Below are 23,055 nucleotides of genomic sequence, written 5' to 3'. Positions count from 1 at the left end.
TATGTGTTATTCCAATACAAAACCCCTTCCCATAAGTTATAAACCCCCCTTAATAATTTATGCCCCAGGGCATAACTTAAAACTCCTACCTCCGGGCCCTGGTGGGCTATGTTGACACTGGAGTTTTTTGTTATCAGAATTTTGAACTATTTTAACAAAATGTCTATCTAAAAATTTTTATCTGATGAATTTAGGGCTTGGAGGAGGGGGGGGGGGTTATCTAACCTCCATACTATTTCTAATATTAAAAAGTTAAAAAGAACATTGAAACTTCAATCAAATGAGCCATCTATAAAGTTAATATAAGAATCCCTTCCAAAAGAAATAATGGGAAGGATTCAGAGAATCCTTAAATTACAACCCTTGCCCTGAGGGCAAAACACATTTTCTATGTGAAAACCAAATACGCTGAACAAAATGGCTATCTCAAAATTTTGATTGGATGTGTTTGGGGGAATGATGGGCGAAGGGGGGGGGGTTAGTTGCCCTCCAATCACTTGCGACTATTAAAAAGGACACTAGCCCTTTGAATTTCCAGTCGACTGAGCCTTTTTAGAAGTTTGTACAACACCGCCTTTTATAAAAACCTTATATGCCCCCAGGTCATAACTTAAAACCCTTGTCCAAAGGGTTGTGGGGGATTGACCTCCTCAAAAACATATTTTCTATCTGGAAATCTACTACGCTGAACAAAACGGATATCTCAAAATTTTGATTGGATGTGGGTGGGGGAATGATGGGCGTGGGGGGGCTAGTTACCCTCTAATAACTTTTTACTATTAAAAAGGGCACTAGTTCTTTAAATTTCTAATCGAATGAGCCTTTTTTGAAGTTTCTACAACAACGCTTTGTATCAACACCTTATGTTCCCCCAGGTAATAACTTAAAACCCTTGCCCTAAGGTTTGTGGGGGAGTATCCTCCTCAAAACATAATTTCTATCTGGAAATCAACTACACTGAACACAATTGCTATCTCACATTTTCATTGAATGTGTTTGGGGGAATGATGAGCTTGGGGGGTGGGGGCTATTTACCCTTCAATCACATTTAACTATTAAAAAGGGCATTAACTCTTGAATTTCAAATAGAATGAGCCATTTTTGAAGTTTGTACAACAGCACCTTCTTTAGAAGTCTCAGATGACTCAAGGGCGTAACTTAAAACTCTTTCCCTGAGGGTGGTGGGGGAGTTTCTTCCTCAAAAATATATTTTCTATCTGAAAATCAACTACGCTGAACAAAATGGCACAAATAACATCACTTTCGACAATTAAAAAGGGCACTAGCCCTTTGAATTTCTAATCGAATGAGCCTTTTTTGAAGTTTTTACGACAACGCCTTCTATAAAAACCTGATATGCCCCCAGTGAATAAGTTAAAAGCCTTGTCCCAAGGGTTGTGGGGGAAGGTCCTCCTCAAAAACCTATTGTCTATCTGGAAATCAACTACGCTTAACAAAACGGCTATCTCAAAATTTTGATTGATTGTGGTTGGGGGACTGATGGGTGTGGGGGGGGGGCTAGTTACCCTCCAATAACTTTTGACTATTAAAAAGGGCACTAACACTCATAATTTCTAATCGAATGAACATTTTTTGAAGTTTCTACGACAACGCCTTCTATAAAAACCTTATATGCCCCCAGGGCATAACTTAAAACCCTCGTCCTGAGGGTTGTGGGGGAGCGTCCTCATCAAAAACATATTTTCTATCTGGAAATCAACTACGCTGAGCAAAATGGCTCTCTCAAATTTTTATTGGCTGTGTTGGGGGGAATGCGGGGCGGGGGGGGGGGATAGTTGCCCTCCAATCACTTTCGACTATTAAAAAGGGCACTAGCCCTTTGAATTTCCAATTGAATGAGCCTGTTTTGAAGTTTCTACGACAACGCCTTCTTAAAACTCTTGCCCTGAGGGTTGTGGGGGAGTTTCTTCCTCAAAAATATATTTTCTATCTGGAAATCAACTACACTGAACAAAATGGCCCGAATAACATCACTTTCGACTATTAAAAAGGGCACTAGCCCTTTGAATATCTAATCGAATGAGCCTTTTTTGAAGTTTCTACGACAACGCCTTCTATAAAAACCTTATAAACCCCAGGGCATAACTTAAAACCCTTGCCCTGAGGGTTTTGGGGGATTGTCCTCCTCAAAAATATATCTTCTATGTGAAAATCAACTACGCTGAACAAAATGGCTATCTCAAAATTTTGATTTGATGTCTTTGGGGGAATGATGGGCAGGGGGGGGGGGCTAGTTGCCCTTCAATCACTTTCGACTATTAAAAAGGGCATTATCCTTTTCAATTTCTAATCGAATGAGCCCTTTTTTAAGTTTCTACGACAACACTTTCCATAAAAACCTGATATGCCCCAAGGGCTTAACTTACAACCCTTGCCCTGGGGGTTGTGGGGGATTTTCCTCCTCAAAAACATGTTTTCTAAGTGAAAAACAACTACGCTGAACAAAATGGCTATATAAAAACTTTGTTTGGATGTGTTTGGGGGAATGATGGGCGTGGGGGGGGGGCTAGTTCCCCTCCAATCACTTTTGACTTTTAAAAAGGGCACTATCTCTTTGAATTTCCAATTGAATGAGCCTGTTTTGAAGTTTCTACGACAACGCCTTCTATGAAAACCTTATATGCCCCCAGGGCATAACTTAAAACCCTTGCCCTGAGGGTTGTGGGGGAGTATCCTCGTCAAAATCATATTTTCGATCTGGGAATCAACTACACTGAACAAAATGGTTATCTGAAAATTTTGAGTGGATGTGTTTGGGGGAATGATGGGAGAGGGGGGGGGGGAGTTGCCCTTCAATCATTTTCGACTATTAAAAAGGGCACTAGCCCTTCATTTTCCAATCGATTGAGCCTGTTTTGAAGTTTCTACGAGAACGCCTTCTATAAAAACATCATATGCTCCCAGGGCATAAATTAAAACCCTTGCCCCGAGGGTTGTGGGAGAGTGTCCTCCTCAAAATATATTTTCTGTCTGGAAATCAACTACGCTGAACCAAAGAGATATCTCCAAACGTTGATTGGCTGTGTTTGGGGGAATGATTGGGGGGGGAGGGGAGCTAGTTACACTCCAATCACTTTCGACTATTAAAAAGGGGCACTAGTTCTTTGAATTTCCAATCGATTGAGACTTTTTTGAAGTTTCTACGACAACACCTTCTATAAAAACTTTATATGTCCCCAGGGCATGACTTAAAACCCATTCCCTGAGGGTTGTGGGGGAGTATCCTCCTCAAAAATAATTTTCTATATTAAAATCAACTACGCTGAACAAAATTTCTATCTCAAAATTTTGATTGGAAGTGTTTGGGGGAAGGATGGGCGTGGGGGGGGGGCTAGTTGCCCTCCGATCACTTTCGACTATTAAAAAGGGCAGTAGAACTCTCGATTTCCAATCGAATGAGCCTGTTTTGAAGTTTATACGACAACCCCTTCTATAAAAACCTTATATGCCCCCAGGCCATAACTTAAAACCCTTGTCCTGAGGGTTGTGGGGGAGTGTCTCCTCAAAAATATATTTTCTATCTGGAAATCAACTATTTTGTTCACAAAATGGCTATCTCAAAATTTTGATTGGATGTGTTTGGGGGAATAATGGGCATTGGGGGCTAGTTGCCCTCCAATCACTTTCGACTATTTAAAAGGGCACTAGCTTTTTGAATTTCCAATTGAATGACCCCTTTTTGAGGTTTCTACGACAACATCTTCTATAAAAACCTCACATGCTCCCATGGCATGACTTAAAACCCTAGCCCTGTGGGTTGTGGGGGAGTGTCCTCCTCAAAAATATTATTTTTTATCAGGAAATCAACTACGCTGAACAAAATGGCTATCTCAAAATTTTGATTGGATGTGTTTGGGGATATGATGGGCGTGGGAGGGGGGGGAGGGGGCTAGTTACACTCCAATCACTTTCGATTATTAAAAAGGGCACTAGCCCTTTAATTTCCAATCGATCGAGCCTGTTTTGAAGTTTCTACGACAACGCCTTCTATTAAAACCTTATATGCCCCCAGGGCATAACTTAAAACCCTTGCCCTGAGGGTTGTGGGGGACTGTCCTCCTCAAAAATATATTTTCTATCTGGAAATCAACTACGCTGAACAAAATGATTATCTCAAAATTTTGATTGGATGTGTTTGGGGGAATGGGGGGCGTGGGGGGGGGCTAGTTGCCCTCCAATCATTTTCGACTATTAAAACGGGCACTAGAACTCTCAATTTCCAATCGAATGATCCCCCTCTGAAGTTTATGCGACAACCCCTTCCATATGAAGTGCCTCTGGGAAAAAAAAAATAATAACAATAAAACATTGGAGCCGTATGGCGTTTACTATAGGCAAAGCTACAGCGTTGCCTCTGAAATACAAAACTCACATTTTCCCGGAGTGTCTCCATAGTCTATTAAGTATGTCTGATGTGAAAAATTCATAAGTAACTAGAAACCATATAAAGAAAAGGACCATTAGTAAATATCCCTATAATTTATATAAAGATAGACTTTTCTTGGCCATAATTGTGAATTATGTCTCAACAAGATTCCCACTCTTATAACGTGTATGTTTCCTCTGGAACGTAGGATTCTGTGGCAAGGCTAAAGCCGTAACTTGTACAGAAAGGGGGAGACACTTGCATCATTGGATAGACTAGTTTCAGATCTATCCATTCATCGAGCCAAAATTATGATATTGCTTGACTTTTTCTTAGACATGAATCAAAACATGTTTAAAAATAGGAAAGTTATCATGTTTCTGGATATTTCTGACGTATTTTCAGCTTTTTTTTATCAAAAAAAAAAAAAAAAAATAATAATAATGTAAGGTAAGTTTCAAAAATGTTTTTCGATAGACAGATACATGCAAGCTGAGCCTCGGCAACCAAACAATAACAAAAATAGATGCGTACGTTTTAAGACGGTACAAAAATAAAGCTGTATGACCGTACAAAAATAATCTACCAAAAACTGGCAAGGGGGATGTAACCTAAATGTCTTTTCTTTCTAACTTTGAGGAGACAGCATACTTTTGGGAAAAGATGTACGCCTTTAAGAGTGTAAGAATTGATATGTTAAACTACATGCATACAAAAAAAAAAAAAAAAAAAAAAACATGTTTCGTATATTATCGAGAGAGAGCTCAGTCGAAAGTAAAGATTTATTTTTAATGGCTACGTTACGTAATCATACGAACCAGATTTTATCCGGAAACGTAGCCAGTGTAAATTAAAGTCGAACTCAACATGGAATGTCTTTGAAATGTCAATATAGCTGCGACAAAATTCAATTTCTGGATGAGAAGACGATGAAAATATTTTCATAAGATTTTCCTAGAAAGCCTTATACCCGTTATCAAAACTCGAAAATCCGTCACCATTCCACGCTTTTGATTTTTTAAGTGTTTGGTTATGATGATTGTGCTGATTTAGACGGGGATAGTTATGGTTTTATGGATTTTTATGTGATCCTGGCTTGAATTAAATAAATAAAAAACAAGTTAATTTTAACTGAAAGTAAGGAGCGACATTAAGACTTAAAACGAACAGAAATTTTTACGTATATGAAAGGGGCTGTTCCCTCCTCAACAGCTCACTCTTTAAGCTAAATTTTGACTCTTTGTCGCAAATCTACTTTTTAAAACAATAAAAACTTTAGCATAAGAAACGAGGAATGTATAAAAATGATGTCATTTTCGCTTGTTGATAGATAGTCTATCATCTATCCATCCATCTTGGGGCAGAACTAAGGAAGATAGCCATAGAACTTTAGAAATGATCGAGATTTCTGGGTTGTCTCATGACGGACAATGTCAAACTTAAAACAAACAAAAATTACTACAAGCAGGGATTGGTCTACTGCCCCAAGCCTCCTCCCCTAAACATAAGAGTTCCAAAGCCATTGGATCGTTTGTGCTTTACTGAAAACAAAATATGTTATAAATATTTTTAATATTTATAAAATCAAAAACTAAAACAATCACAGTTAAATAAAATCTTGAACTGTTGGGATTTCCCGGGATTCGCATTATTATATATTAAATATTCAGTTTACTTTAATTAGTTCTTTTCAGTCACTTTGATCATTATAGTTGTATTATACATATAGTTGTATCATTATAGTTGCATCATTATAGTCACTATATCCTTATAGTCTATATTTTTTATTCGTCATCGATGTTTTGAAAAACTAAAGCACACTTCTCAAATTACATATAGTTTCCAATAAAACGTAAATAACGCAATAGACTTTAGAACTTTTACGGTTAGGAGAGGAGTAAGGGGGCACATTTACTCCTGTTGGCAGTAAAATTTGTTCATTTTATGTTTGACTTGAATGTTGAATTTGAATTGTACTCGCTTAAGATCCATTTATTCATCTATATCCGTATATGTTCTGTTTATGTTTAAAATGATCTTTCATTTTATTTCCTGTCCGTTAAGGATTTTATTTAGTCTTTAACAGCAAATTCTCGTCGGATTGCGTTTAAACTATTATAGGACTTTATTTGGGCTGATCTCAAGTTTAATATGGCTCTACATTTTTCTTTGAAAAACTTCTTTTTTGAAAGTTTTTTTAATTAATAGCAGTTGCGTAATTTCGTCAAAATCCTGGGTGAGGGGGGCAAACTTGTAGCCAGTTTTCCAAAATCAAGTGAAATTGACAGTAAAACTAAAAAAATAAGCCATTAGGTACAATAAATGTACTATTTAGTACTACAAAAGTACTTTATAGTACTATAAAAGTAAATCCGTATTTAAAAACTGATCTGTTTCGGTTTATCCTTGAATTAAGCAGGTTTATCTTAGTTTTGACAAGATTTTGGAAGAATATAAATTTAAGAAGAAGGGGCTGGGGAGTGCAAACCGAGATCTGGGGGGCAGTTGCCCCCCTGTCCCGTAGCAAATTTTGCCTCTGATTGATAGGCAAAACAGATTGCAGGCTACCTCGATAAATATTCAATTTCCCATTTATTGATTTTGTGTGAAAATTTTCGGATAGACAAAAATGTCATAATCACAAGAATTATAGAATAGACATTCAGTTTAAGGTGCCAAGGCACCTTATACAGCTCAACCACTTTACAAGGGCTAGTTAAGAAGAATGAGCTAGTACTCCAACATGGTGGTGCTTTTCGTTCAAACATTACAGTAAAACATTATAACACTCTTGCTATAAACAAATTTCAAAAAAGAACAGAAATTAAATTTAAAAAAGTATTTTGATATGAAAGCAAACAGCGAAGAGGAAATTTATAATAAAAAGAATTTGTCATAGGCAGCGCAATCGTGCTGCCTAAGTAAAGAACGATGTTGGCACAATGTATTATTTATTTTTTGTTTTTTTTTCCATACCAGGGCACTTCGTATCGAAGGAGTTTTCGTAGAAACTTGGAAAAGGGCTCATTCGATTGGAAATTGGAACAGCTAGTGCCCTTCTTAATAGTCGAAAGTGATTGGAAGGAATTTAACACCCCTTCCACGCCCACTATTTCCGCAAACACATCCAATCAAAATTTAGAGATGGTCATTTTGTTCACCATAGTTGATTTCTAGATATAAATTATGTTTTTGAGGAGGACACTCCCCCACAGCCCTCTGGGCAAGGGTTCTAAGTTATGCCCTGTGGGCATATAAGGTTCTTATAGAAAGCGTTGTCGTAGAAACTTCAAAAAAGGCTCATTCGATTGGAAATTTAAAGGGCTAGTGCCCTTTTTAATAGTCGAAAGTGATTGGAGGGCAACTACCCCCCTTTCACGCCCACCTTTTCCCCAAACACATCCAATCAAAATTTTGAGATAGCCATTTTGTTTAACATAGTTAAGCGTTCTGGAAATTAGGTCTTTGAGGATGACACCCCCCCACATTCCTCAGGGCAAGGATTATAAGTTATGCCCTGAGAGCATATAAGGTTTTTATAGAAAGCGTTTTTGTAGAAACTTCAAAAAGGGGTCGTTCGATTTGAAATTGAAATAGCTAGTGCCCTTTTTAATAGTCGAAAGTGATTGTAGGGCCACTTGCCCCCCTCTCAAGGCCACCATATCTCCAAACACATCCAATCAACATTTTGAGATAGCCTGTTTGTTCAACGGAGTTGAAAGGTCCGGAAATGTATGCCTTTGAGCAGGACACTCCCCCCCACAGTCTTCAGGTCAAGGATTATAAGTTATTCCCGGGGGGGCATGTAAGGTTTTCATTGAAAGTTTTGTCGTAGAAACTTGAAAAAGAGCTCATTCGATTGGAAAAGGGCTTGTGTTCTTTTTGACAGTTGAAAATGACTGGAGCGTAGCTAATACCCCTCTCATGCCCATCATTTATCCAAACACATCCAATCAAAATTTTGAGATAGCCATTTTGTTCAACGTAGTTGTAAGTTCTAAAGATTAGGACTTTGAGGTTGACAACGCCTCCCCTTCAGAGCCCTCAGGGCAAGGGTTGCAAGTTATGCCCTGGGGGCATATGAGGTTTTTATAGAAAGAGTTGTCGTAGAAACCTCAAAAAGGGCTCATTCGATTTGAAAGTGAAACGGGTAAATTGAAACAGAAATTAAAATGAATAACCGAGTCAAATTAAAAACGAGCAGAAATTAATATGAGTAGGGCTCAACCAAGGTCAGAACATAATTTGTACTTTACTGAAAAAAATACAAATGAATCTGAATTACTACTACTACTACTAACAACTCACCGCAGCACCAAGCCACCTGAGGCCAACACAGCTACGCACGATCCTCCTCCACCCCAATCTATTCAAAGCCTTCCTTTTTACACCCACCCACGAAGTTCCCATTTCCTTTAAATCATTCTTTATGACGTCCTCCCACCCCAGACGGGGACGACCTGCTTTCCGTTTAGCCCTAGATGGTTGGCCGAAAAGAACAACCTTCGGCAATCTGTCATCCATCATCCGCACAACATGCCCTAACCACTTCAACATTTCTTTCATTATAGCCCTAGAGAGCGGTATTGAACCACATTTTTCGTATAGCCTATTGTTTAGAAAACGGTCAGTCAGCCGGGTACCCAGAACAATCCTTCAGCAATTTCTCTGGAAAAAATCTAGCAAAACTTAATTCACTTTTGGGAGCGCCCATGCTTCAGACCCGTATTTGACCTCTGTCATAACTGTAGCTTCTAATATTCTAATCTTGGTTTGCACGCTTATCTTCCTATACTTCCAAACTTTTTTTAACTGTGAAAAAACACCCTGAGCCTTGGCTACTGTAATTTTAACATCTTCACTGCTCCCACCATCTTTACTAATAATACTACCAAGGTAAGTGAAGCTGCCCACCTGATCAATCTTTTCATTACCCAACGTCACCTTTTCATCTTTACTTATTCCTAGCCTTAGTGACTTAGTCTTCCTAACATTAATTTTCAAACCAATTCTGGCACCCTGTTCAAGTTCAATCAATCAAGTTCACCCTGAACTCGCAAAACCTCTAAAACTTCATTCATTTGCTCACACTTTCATCTAGGAGGCTTAAATCGTCAGCATAATCTAAGTCCAGGAGAGTTTTCCCTCCCCATTTGATTCCATGGTCTGCCATTGCCTTTCCTGTGCTCCTTAACACAAAGTCAATCAAAATCATCCATATAAAGGGGGATAGAAAACAGCCCTGCTTAACTCCTGATTTAATACAAAACCAGCTACTAACCTCATTTCCTACCTTAACCGCAGCAGTGTTATTCTTGTACATAGCACTAATCACTTTAATGTATTTTTCTGGTATACCATACAAGGGTAAAACCTTTACTAAAGCCCTTCGATCAACAGAATCGAACGCTTACTCGTAATCTATAAAACTGAGGACCAAAGGTGTTTGAAAACTCAGGCACTTCTCAATTATTAGCCTAAGAGTGAAAATTTGGTCGATACATCCTCTACCTTTTCTCAAACTGCACTGTTCTTCTCTTAAAACTTTGTATATTGCATCTCTAAAAAGTGTCACACTACTAAGTAATTTGCTACCTACAGAAACCAGACTGATGCCTTTATAATTATCACACTCACTTTTATCACCTTTCTTATGAAGTGGCTTAATTAAGGTTTTCTTAATATTGTTAGGTTCTACCCCTTTTTCAAAAATCATATTCATAATCTTCAATAACTATTTCTGACCTCAGAGCCACCATATTTAAGAAACTCATTTACCACCCTATCAGCACCTGGAGCCTTATTATTCTTTAATCCTTTTAGTACTGTTGCTAATTCCTCCTCACAAAACAAATCTTCCTTCACATCCAAAGTATCACAAACTTTTTCATTTTCCTCTATATTTTTTCCTGCAACTCTATCTCGGTTAAGCAAGTTCTCAAAATGTTCGGCCCATCTCTCTTTAATTTTTTCCTTGTCGCTAATTGCGACCCCATTCCTATCTTTAACTGGGACAAGTCCGGATTGACTATTCCCTCTCAATTTGTTAACGTGCCAGTACAAAATTTTACTATTATGCCGTCTAGCTGCATCTTCCAGATCCTTTATCCATGGCCTTCACTTCACACCTCCTTAGTTCATGTTTTAATGCTTTCTCCACTTTCTTTACATTTCTATTGTTTTCATACGATTTATCACTCAGATAATTCTTGTACAAGTCCTTTCTCCTTTCTATTAAACCTAAAACTTTTTTACTAATATTCTTAGCTGCAGTTCTAGCTTTCTTTCCTAATACACCTTCAGAAACTTTACAAATTATTTTTCTAAAATTATTCCAACCATCTTCCACATTATCAAATTTTAAACTCTTAAGTTTAGTATTCAACTGTTCCTGGAAAGTTTCTCTCAAATTCTCATCCTGGAGTCTACCAACATCAGAACGTCCCAGGAGGTAGTTACCCTTCCGATATTTCAGTTTTAAATTAACCCTTGACACTACTAGATGGTGATCTTTACTTTTAATATCAATAATAGCACTCCTATATACCCTAGTATCTTGTATTGATCCTGCCAGTCTTCGGTTTACTATAACATAATCAATAAGGTTTGCTGTCTTACCATCACGTGAATACCATATTAACTTATGAGCCATTTTATGACCAAACACCGTATTGGTTTTAAAACGTATAACTAGACTGTTATGCCCAAAAAACTGCAAAAGTTTGCATTCATTGATGTTTTCTTTTCCTACAACAAATTTACCTAGGCTGGGATACCATCAGTTTCTATTTCTACCAGCCTATATTTTAAAATCTTTCATCAATAACATCGTATTTCCACCTGTGACCTTGTCTATTTGCTCCTGTAACTGTAAGTAAAATTCATCTGAGTCCCTAGTATCTCCGTCATCGGTTCTACAGGGGCGTATACTACTATAACTGATACCCTGAACTTTCTAGTCATAAAACGAGCAATTAGTATCAGTTTATTATACATATACTGATTTTTGGTAATCAAAATGTCAATATAATTTGATTTAATAAAGTTATGAAAGTAAAAACATTCAAATTTTTTTCAGTTAAGTGCAAATTATGTTCTGGCTTTGGGATGGCATAGGGATTTTGAACCCTACTCATGTTAATTTCTGCTCGTTTTGAGATTGACTCGGTTGTTTATTTTAATGTCTTTTCGTTTTGGGTTTTATTTATTTATCGATGCTGATTTGTGGTAGTTTCACGCTTGGTAGACTATTTGATTTTATTTTTTTCTCATTTTTGGTTTAATGGAGTTCTTTACTTTTCTTTGAAAAACTTATTCTGTGGAAAACGTTTCTTTAATTAATCTTAAACAGAGAAGAGGTTGATATTCTCTTCAATACCCTAAGTTTTTATAATATATTACAGGTAATTATTTGGTAAAAAAAACTGTTTTCCTAATTTAGTAATTGAGATGAAAGAGCACCTGAACAAAGTTCTTGACCTTACTCATACATCCAATCACCTAGGACAAAACATTATAACCAATCCATTAGTCAAATAATCATGTCCAAAATCGAGTAAACTTAAAAATAATAAATCTAAGTCGTTGTACAACTACAAGCAAAAGCAGCTTAACTCTAATAAAATATTCTCCAGGTGATTACCCCACATCAGGGCTGTAAGTATTTTGCGGATATATATCGGAACACAAACGAACAATTACCTTTACTTCCAAGTGTGTAATGAACCTCTGATAAAAGCACCTTTTTTATAGACAATGTCAGACCAATGATGACCTATTTTCCATGTCTGGAAAAACCTTCTTTTCCTTTCTGAGTGGAAGGAGATTAGGTGGGGATGTATCAATAGGAAGAAGTCTACGATACACACCCTGCTCACAGCAAGAGCTGCGTTTGGATAGCGGTTCTCAAGATCTAGAAGAAATTTCTGTTATTCATCCAGAAGGGGGAGTATTTGCAAATGGACCCCGTGCTCAAGGTATTGAATTCTTTCCGTTAGTTCATTCACATAAATTAATTATAATATTAATAATAATTATAATATTAATTATGAATCAATTAAGGCACTTTATGCATAAGAACTAGTAGATATAAAGTCATGGAATAAGGCAAACTTAAAACAAACAGAAATTACTAGAAAAATATAAATAACACATACAAAAAGCACGAGTTAAGACGAATAGCCACATTAAGGTTAAAAATAAGAGATATTACAATGAATGAATATATGAAATATAAAGGAACCCGAATATAAAATAAGTAAGAACGAAAATTACCGCTTGTAACAGAATGACGAGCGCCTTCTTAAGGCCTCTAAGGGCTAGAGTGTTATAAAAAGCTCTGATGGATTGGAAGAAACATTTTTTCTTTGTCCTGTTTAGGACAACTAAATTTGCTGTTCGAGTTTGTTTGCTGATTCAGGTCTCCTTTGCTCTAAGAAATTATGGGTGATGTTTCAAGTCAATTGAAAAGAGCAGTTTTTTGCTTTTTATAGACCGTTCTTAAAAGCGTGGGATGAGGCTCGTGGCCCCAACTTTAATTTTATTTGTATATTGAAGGATCGTTGATCCAGGAACAGTTTCAAGTTGTTTAGAACATAGCAATTTTTGGCCCTTTTTTCGAGAGAGAAAAATTCAATTTCGAATTTTTCTTTTGCACCAGGGCTTTCCTCGGCCAAGTAACTTAAGGATATAAGTCCATTTGGTTACTCGCAGCTTGATCCTTAGAGCATTCATTTTTTTGGAAGGGGAGGTGATAGGGGTGATATTTAAAGTCACTTCTTCGGTACCAGGGTCTGGTTCTTTAGGGTCTACAAATGGGGCAGAAGCCTGCTTTTTCGGTACCTAAAAAGCTCAAAGAATTAAAAATTAGGATGTTGTTTGTTAATTTTGGTGCACTAGAAAATCCATAAGGAAGTGCAGATAGCCTGACAGAACAACCGCATTTAAAGAATACCGATGGGGTGATTTCTTGCTTATTGATGGTTCGATCATTACTTATGTTGAATGAAGATAAAGAAGGACATAAGTTCAAGTTTTGGATGTGTTTGTGGAACTCTTTAGAAAGCAAGTGAAGTCCTATAAAAGGCCAAACCAAATCGTTTGGAAATTGTGGAGGTGGCAATGCAATTTGACCAAACAAGCAGGAACCTCTAAATGAATCACATTTTTTGTCTAATCTTTCTTTGGGTAAATGGAAGACTCCATAGTGAATATATTCAGCCTTGAAGGGTTCTAATAACTCTTAATTAACATTTGCGTAGTTTGCTGCATCTTTATAGGTTTGTACTGGGTTTTGCGCCACAGTTTGTTGGTGTCGAAGATTGCGATGGCGTTATTCTTCTAACGTAATATTTCTCTCTACTTCGCTTTCATTTTTGACTCGTTCTGATTCTCGTTGTCGCTTGTCTTCTAACAGCACAATTCTTTGTTCTTCGCTTTCATTTTCTACACTTTCTGTTACTCACTTTCGCGTGTTTCTAACTGCACATTTCTTTGTTCTTCACTTTCAGTTTGAAACGATCTGATTCTCGCTGCCGCATGTAATTCTCGCTGCTGCTTATCTTCTAAAAGTATATTTCTTTGTCCTCGCTGTCCTCCTCATCTTCTAACCTCATATTTTTTTCTTTATTATAATTTCTGACTTTTCCTGATCCTCGTTGTGGTATTTCTTGTAACCGTATATTTCTTTGTGCTTCACTTTCGTTTTTGACTTGTTGTAGTTCTCGCTACCACCTGTCTTATAACTGCGTATTTCTTTGCTCTTTATTTTCGTTTATCATTACCTCAGACATTTTTTCAATACCCTGTACCTTAGCTGCTTGGAATGGTCTCATCACATTGGATGGTCTAGGCTGTTCGTTTTACCCGTGAACCTACATTTCTCAGGTCATCCTTTTGCATTTTATCTCATTTGATGGCCCAGTTTGTTCGTTTTGAGTAATTGTTAATTTACATTTTTTTTTCTCTGGCTATTATGAAACTGCTTAAAATCTCTTCTTTGTTCTTCAATTTCATTTTGATCTGTTCTGATGCTTCTCGTCAAATATCTTGTAAAAACATATTTCTTTGTTCTTCACTTTTGTTTTTGACTCATTGTAATTCTCGCTGCTGCTTCTCTTCTAACCGCATATTTCTTTGTTTTTCACTTTCATTTTTGACTCGTTGTTATTCTCGCTCTCGCACATCCTTCAACTGCTTACTTCTAATTTCACTTTGCTTTTTATTTCGTTCTGATTCTCGGTTTCAAATGTCTTTTAACTGCATAATTCTTTTGTTCCTCACTTTTGTTTTTGACTCGCTTAATTTTCGTTGCCGCTTATCTTCTAACCGTATATCTCTTTGTTCTTTATTTTCGTTTTTGACTCGTTGTAATTGTCGCTGTCGCAAGTATTCTAACCGTATATTTCATTGTTCTTCATTTCGTATATTATTACTTCAGACATTTTATCAATGCCCTTTACCTTAGCTGCTCAAATTGGTCTCGTCACAGTTACTGGCCTAGGTTGTTCATTTTCATCCATTGGATTTACAGTTTTTGAGTCGTCCTCTTGATCTTGCCTCATACAGTAGTCCAATTCGTTCATTTTGAGCAATTGTTAATTAATATTTTTATTCTCTAGGCATTGTGAAAATGCTTAAAACGCTTTTTGTAAATAGTCATTGCACTAGGTATTTTATACTTAGCTATGATACTTTTGTAATTTTGCATGTGTCATAGACGATAAAAACGATACGACCACTCTTGGGGCAGAAATGATGTAATTTATGCTATTGAAATATGCTCATAAATATGACTTCACTCATACAATTTATATTTCACGTTAAGGCTCTTAATGAATTTTCTCAAACTCATGTCCCATGTAGATCGTTTTTTCAGGCCAGGAAATCTTAAGATGCCAATTTACCATAAAAATATGTAGCTGCGTTCGAGAAAAAAATTATACATATATACATAAAAAAAAAAAAAATATACAGTTATTTCTCGCTTAAAGAGGTGAGATATACGATACAGCTACAGCTCTTGTGCGCGGAATCTTCTTTTTTATCCGGCTTAAAATCAGTTTGAAATGATAAAAATTGATTTGAAAAATATGTACTTACATATGTCCAAAACCGAAATTGAATTTATCTAGAAATTGTTATCTTGACTTGACTAAATTTTGGATAACAATACTGCTTACATTGAAAGGGAATTTATTTCTTACCCTTTACCTTAGGTCTCTGGGGAGATTCCAACTTTGATGAAAGAAACTCTTTTTTCAAGTTTCTACTGCTGAATATTTTCTATTCAAATTCAAAGCTCGGCACATTCTTCAAGACGTTAGAAAATTTTATTGAGTTTCTGTTACCAGCTTTTTGCTATTTGTAGTTGCTATTTCTAGCTAATCAATTGTCTCTTTGAAAATTTAGATTTTGAAGAAAATTCGTTATGCAACATATTAAAATAGATTTAGACGTGGCTATTTAAGACAAAACGAATAAATAATTTCATTTTTATTTGCAAAAACAAAGAAAAATTTCTTTGGAATAAGCAAGAACACTGCAAAAACCAGCAACAAAAAAAAAAAAAAAAAAAAAAAAGAACTATTTTCCGTGTCTTTCTATCATAAATGACGGTGTGATGTAACATGACGAATAAATCCCTTAAAAAATAAAATAACTTCGTTTTGTTTGCAATTAAATAAAAACAAAATAAGTTTTATCAACTGAAAGTAAGGAGTATCATTACAACTTATAACCAACAGAAATTATTAAATGTTTGAAAGGGATTGCCCCCTCTTCAACACCTTGCTCTTCACGTTAAAGTTTGTTTTAGTACTTTTGAAAAAAGCTTCTTATTGTTCTAATCTAGCAACCCTTGTGTTTCAGGAGTCGTTCTTAAAGAATTGGGACAAAACTCATACTTTAGCTTAAAGAGAGAGGTGTTGAGCAGGGGTAATCCCCTTCATATATATAATAATTTCTTTTCGTTTTAAATTTTAATGTTGCTCCTTACTTTCAGTTGAAAAAACTTTTTTTTGTATTTAGTATTTTGTCGTTTTTCAAATAGTTCCAGAAAATCTCGCCCCACCTCTACGGAGAGATCCCCCTACCCAAGGAAATATCATCTAGACAATTCATCCCAGTGAAAATTTACCCCGGACAATTACCCTTAAAAATTCCACGTGTAAAATTTAGATGGAAAAGAGAAAGCAAGACAAAATAAAAAGAATTTTGTATATGAATTCTGGCAAATTACCCCAGTGTCTAATTACCCTGACAAGTTAACCTCCTGGAAACTTCCCACTCCCTGGAAAATTCACCCGTAGAAAAACCCCCCGTAGAAAATTCGTCCGTCCCCAATCCGAAAATGTATACATTTTCGGATGGGGTCTAGTGTCCCTCCAATTGTTTTGATCATTTGAAAAGGGTACTAGAACTTTTAATTTCCGTTTGAATTAGCCCTTTCGCGATATTATAGTACCACTGGGTTGATACAATCACCCCTAGGGGAAAAAAAAAAAAATGAACTCGCATCCGTCATCTTTCTTCTGCCAAAAAATACGAAATTCGACATTTTTGCAGATAGGAGCTTGAAAACTGCCGGACGGTTTTTTGATACACTGAATCTTTTAGTGTGATTTTCATTAAGATTCTATCAAACAGTTCGTGGTAACGAACTGTAAGTAAGGAGCGACCCGGCTCAATAGTAACCGAAACTCCAAAAAATGGAATATTGATGCCAATAGATATATCAAAAGAATCAGATTTTTATGCTGATTTCAAATTTATAAGTTTCATAGTCTTACCCATCATTTAGTCTTACCATCATCATTTTCGTTTAGTCTTACCCATCAAAAGTTACGCGACTGAGAAAATTTGCCTTATTTTCGAAAAAGGGGGAAACACCCCCTAAAAGTCATAGAACTTTGTCATGAAAATCACACCATCGGATTCAGCGTATCAGAGAACCCTATTGTAGAAGTTTCAAGCTCCTATCTACAAAAATGTGGAATTTTGTATTTTTTGTCAGAAGAAAAATCAGGAATGCATGTTTATTTTTTTTTTTTTTTTTTTTTTTTTTATTTCCCCAGGGATGATCGTATCGATCTAGTAGTCCTAGAGTATCGTAAGAGGGCTAATTCGAACAGAAACTAAAAGATCTAGTGCGTTTTTAAGTGACCAAAAACATTGGAAGGCAACTTGGCCCCCTCCCATGCTCATTTTTTTCCGAAGTCACCCAATTAAAATTTTGAGATTGCCATTTTGTTCAGCAGAGTCGAAAATCTAATATATATGTCTTTGAGGATGACTTAATCCCCCACAGTTCCCGGGGGAAGGGCTGCAAGTTATGAACTTTGCCCATTGTTTACATATAGCCTAGTATTGGTTATTGGGAAGTATACAGACGTTTTCAGGAAGGATTTTTCTGGTGGGGGGGGGGGGGGCGGGAGGAAAGGGTTACGTGGGAGAATCTTTCCGTGGAGGATGTTTCCTTGGGGTAAGGGACATTTCTATAAAGGGGGCGCCGGATTTCCCAGCATTATTTAAAAAACAATGTTATTCTAAGTTAAATTAAAAAAAACAAGTTTTTTCAACTGAAAGTAAGGAGCACCATTTAAACTTAAAACGAACAGAAATTATTCGACAAAATTTTGAGAAAGCTATTTAGCCAAAAAAAGAAAATTAATATGCAAATTTCATTTTAATTATTCATGTACGGTGAGCCAAAATCAAACCTGCATTGATTCAAAAACGTTCTGAAATTAAATAAAAAAAAAGTTTTTTAACTGAAAATAAGGAGCGACATTAATACTCAAAACGAACAGAAATTATACCGTATATGAAAGGGGCTGTCCCCTCCTCAACGGCTCACTGTTTACGCTAAAGTTTGACTCTGTCACACAACTTTATTTTTTAAAACAATAAAAAACTTTAGCGTAAAGAGCAAGACGTTGAGGAGGGGATAGCCCCTTTCATATACGGAATAATTTCTGTTCGTTTTAAGTTTTAATGTCGCTCCTTACTTTCAGTTAAAAAAACTTGTTTTATTTTATTTAATTTCTTTTAAGGGGTGTTTCTGCCTTTTTTCAAAAATCAGGCAAATTTTCTCAGGCTTGTAGCCTTTATAATAAGTAACACTCAACTTAATGAAACTTATATATTTTAAATCAGGATAATAAGCCGATTCTTTTAATATATCTATTGTAGTGTTGTAACTGGTAAAATTGGTCACGGTGAAATCGGGCAATTTACGCATTTTACTTTAATTTTACGGACCCCTGTAAAATTGGTATTTTACCTATTTTACGTAATTTACGCATTTTACCTATTTTATCGGTATTTTACGTACTTTACTGGTATCTTATATATTTTACTGACATATTTTACGACACCTTGCAATTTTCAGAACACAAAAGCGCTAAGAGGCTGTCAGAAAAAAGATTGAATACGACTTCGTTTTGTGAATAGCTGTGTTTCCCGGTTTAAAAGGCGGTCTGTCTGACTTGGATCTCTTGTTATCAGAACAATAAAGTGTATTATAGTATAGATAATTATAATTTAAAAATGGTGAAATATTAACTGAAATAAAATTACGTTAGTTATGTGAAGTGTTAAATATAATAAGGGCTACAAGCAGGATTTACACATGGTAAACAAGAAAAAAAAACAAAACAATACAACTAATAGCCGTAAAAAAATGAGGATAATGTCAGCCAGCAGAAAAAAAGAAGCGAAATTGATGGAAGTGGATTTTTCGTCGGGGACTTCCGCCAAGCCGTATTCAATTCTCAGAAAAGAAGGAAGAATAGCTTTTTGAATTAACTCTAACTGAGCAGAAGAAATATTGAATTAAACTAACCAAAAAACCAAGCCAGAATAAATGAAAGACTATTCACAAATTAGATTGGGCAAAAATTCTCTGGTGAGTGATTGATTTGGCTTGTCTACTGACCTAATTTTCATTAAAAGTGTGGACAGAGTATCTTAATTTAAACTGAAGAAAAAATTTATTTAAATCTTTTGATTTTAAGTTATTGTATATTGGGTTTATAGGAATATCTCCAGCATCTCTATTTAAAGCAAGGTTTTTAATCGATGGATTTTTTTTTAATTTCAAGTGCCTCCTAAAAGAATGCGGGAAGCCATTTGCTTCAGATATTAAAGTTACCTCTTCAAAAAGAATTACATGATCTGGATTTTCAACAATGTGGAGGGCCAAAGCAGAATCAATATCTTCATTTTCATCCTAAATTTTAACATCTCAGAGAAATCTTGAATTCATACCGTCTTTTCCCCGCGAGCCGGCGTCTATCCAACGCCCCTGGGAAATACCCCATGGAAATCCCCTTCCCCCCATGGAAAATTGTCCCCTATTTTACCCTTTAATAATTCCAGGATTTTCATTAGAAGGGGAATTGAAATTTCTACTCTCTTGTTTAAGTCAGGGGCAATCTTATTGCATTACCTATTGTAAAGGTAAAGACCCATAAAGGTTCAATGTATTAATATTTGTTCATCTATTTTTTCCCAGAGGCGCTTCATGTGGATGGGGTGGTCAAATAAGATTTAGAGGGGGCTCAGTCAATAGGAAACCAAAAGTTCCAGTTCCTTTTTCTAAGATTTATCCTACTTTTCAACAAATTGCTACCAAATGAGTTGTTACTGACTACAGTGTCTAAAAGAAATTTTTATCAAACAGTTCGTGGTAACGAACTGTAAGTAAGGAGCGACCCGGCTCAATGGTAACCGAAACTCTAGAAACTCTAGAAAATTATAGAACCTTAATGAAAATCACACCATCAGATTCAGCGTATCAGAGAACCCTACTGTAGAGGTTTCAAGCTCCTATCTGCAAAAATGTGGAATTTTGAATTTTTTGCCAGAAGAAAGATCACGGATGCGTGGTTATTTTTTTTTTTTTTTTTTTTTATTTATTTTTTTTTTCAGGGGTGATCGTATCAACTTAGTGATCCTAGAATATCGTGAGAGAGCTCATTGGAATGGAAATTAAAAGTTCTAGTGCCCTTTTTAAGTGACAAAAAAATGGAGGGCAACTAGGCCCCTCCCACGCTCATTTTTTTCCCAAAGTCACCCGATCAAAATTTTGAGATAACCATTTTGTTCAGCATGGTCGAAAATATTAGAAGTATGTCTTTTAGAATGACTGAATCCCCCGAAATCCCCGGGGGGAGGGCTAAAAGTTATGAACTTTACCCAATGTTAACATATAGTATTGGTTATTGGGAAGTATACAGAAGTTTTCAGGAGGGTTTTTTTCTGGTAGTGGGGGGGGGGGGGGTGGGTCGGGGGTTATGTTGGAGGATCTGTCCATGAAGGAAGTTCTCAGGGGGGAAGGGAAATTGCCATGAAGGGGGCGCCGGACTTGCCAGCATTATTTATTGGTTATTGGGAAATATACAGACATTTTCAGGAAGGATTTTTTTCGGGCGGGTGGGGCTGGAGGTGGGGGTTACTCGGGAGAATCTTTCCGTGGAGGATGTTTCTTTGGGGTAAGGGACATTTCTATGAAGGGGGTGCCGGATTTCCAAGCATTATTTAAAAAACGATCAGAAATTAAATAAAAAAAAAACAATTTTATTCTGAAAATAAGGAGTAACATTAGAACTTAAAACGAACAGAAATTATAACGTATATGAGGGGGTTCTCCCCCAAGTCAATAGTGCTTTCAAAAGAGCTATATATTCTAATTAAACGGTCTTTGTAATTCAGGGGTTTGTGAATTAAAAATTTTTTTTAGCTTTTAACATAAAGAGCGTGGTATTGACTAAATGGAGAACCCCCTTATATACGTAATAACATACACGTAATAAAAAAAAAAATAAAAAAACAAGCGATACGCCTCAATAGTAATCGAAACTTTTAAAAACGGAATTTTGATGTCAATAAATGTATCAAAAGAATGGGCTTATAATGCTGATTCTAAATATATAAATTTTATTAAGTTTAGTATTACTCATTAAAGGCTACGAGCCTGAGAAAATTTACCCGACTTTTTAAAGAAGGGGGGAAACATCCCCTACAAGTGAAAGAATTTTAATGAAAATCACACCGTCAGATTCAGCGAATCAGAAAACCCTATTACATAGGTTTCAAGCTCATATTTGCAAAAATCTGCAACTTTGTATGTTTTGCCAGAAGAAAAATATACGAATATAGAAGTTAGTTACGTAAGTTAATTTGTAAATTACGTCAGAACCAAATTTAGAGACATCCATTTAGCAAAAGAACAGTAAAATTTTTATGCAAATTTTGTTTACTTATTCAATGACGGTGGGCCAAAATAAAAGCTGCATTAACTAAAAAACGATCAGAAATTAAATGAAAAAAAACATTTTTTAAACAGAAAGTAAGGAGCAACATTAAAACTTAAAACGAACAGAAATTATTCCTTATATGAAAGGGGCTTTCCCCTCCTCAACGTCTCGCTCTTTACGCTAAAGTTGGACTCTGTCTCACAACTATATTTTCTAAAACAATAGAAACTTTAGCTTATAGAGCGACGCGTTGAGGAGGGGACAGTCCCTTACATATACGGAATAATTTCTGTTCGTTTTAAGTTTTAATGTCGCTCCTTACTTTCAGTTTAAAAAACTCTTATGATCCAGTGCTTAGTTAATTAAAGTCATCAAAGTGTTACAAACCTCTTTTTTTATTGTATTCGGTACTTTTATGAATAAAAGAAAAATAACACGTATATGATATGTGGAATGTGGCTGAATATGGTTATTTAAATATGCAAGGCTGTTAGGGTAGCATTTCTTAGGTTTAAATGTAGAAAAAAATTACAAATATGACTTTACTTCCACATAATGGTAAATTTAATTTATTTTTATTAATTTTTTTTTTGTACAAATAGTTGTCCGAATTCAGGCACTGTCCAATTGCTGTGGTATTACCGTAGGCACAAAAATTACCAAAGGAATAAACAGACAGTTAATTGAATTGATGAAACTCTAGATTAAGGGGCATCACCTTTTTTAAGCCCAGGAAAATCAGAATCATTAAAAAATTTCATTATAAGCTGTAAGTTATGCTTAAAAAGAAATGCTCAACTGGTCTTGTAGCTACAGGGCAACTCTAAAACACCAATTTTACCCTGTATTTCCTAGGGAGTACCACATTTTACCTTATTTTATTAATTTTACTTTATTCTACCAATTTTACCTTATTTTACTAATTTTACCAATTTACAAATTTACTTACTGAATTTTTATTTTACGGTAATTTTACAACACTAATCTATTAGTATAAAATTTATTTTATAGTTTCGGTTACTTTTGAGCCGGGTCACTCCTAACTAACAGTTCGTTACCACGAACTGTTTGAAAAAGAAGCAAAATTTCTTAAGAATAAGTAAAAATACTACAACAATGAGCATAAAAAAAAAAATTATCTCAGATATTCGAGTATTTTAAAGCGGCAGTTAGAAAGATTATTTAATAAATACAACAGGAATCAAGTTGGACCATTAAGTGAATGAAGTTTTGAAACAGAATGGAAGAGTTTCTCCACGATAAGTATTACCCCGGAAAATTCCATCCTCACTGAAAATTTCCCCCGTCAAATTCCTTGTATACGGTTCCTCCTGAAAGGTTCTCCTTGGCATGCTTCTATTTGAAAAAGACTTTGATTTCTGATCGTTTTTCACATCATGCTGGATATAT

General features: G+C 35.8%; 1 protein-coding gene across 3 annotated transcripts in view; it reads left to right on the top strand.

The window, feature by feature from the left end:
* The window catches only part of LOC148955071 (cyclic nucleotide-gated channel alpha-3), a 339,464-nt gene that overhangs the window by 5,150 nt on the left and 311,259 nt on the right, over positions 1–23,055 (top strand). Inside the window, exon 2 of one of the 3 annotated variants that reach the window (XM_089108043.1) lies at positions 12,140–12,363. The exons of 1 other annotated variant lie outside the window; for it this stretch is intronic. In XM_089108043.1, the coding sequence (XP_088964169.1) occupies positions 12,171–12,363 (193 nt within the window). In that variant the 5' untranslated portion in view covers positions 12,140–12,170. Of the gene's footprint in view, positions 1–12,139; positions 12,364–23,055 lie in introns of those variants that run through there. One more of the 3 variants, XM_089108045.1, reaches the window with a different exon arrangement.

This window comes from Artemia sp. Qi Xiang Cuo, chromosome 2 (genome assembly GCF_049724085.1).
Source record: "Artemia sp. Qi Xiang Cuo chromosome 2, ASM4972408v1, whole genome shotgun sequence".
NCBI lineage: Eukaryota > Metazoa > Arthropoda > Branchiopoda > Anostraca > Artemiidae > Artemia > Artemia sp. Qi Xiang Cuo.
The sequence above is the reverse complement of the archived record's forward strand: the minus strand, read 5'-3'. Positions and strand labels throughout refer to the sequence as shown.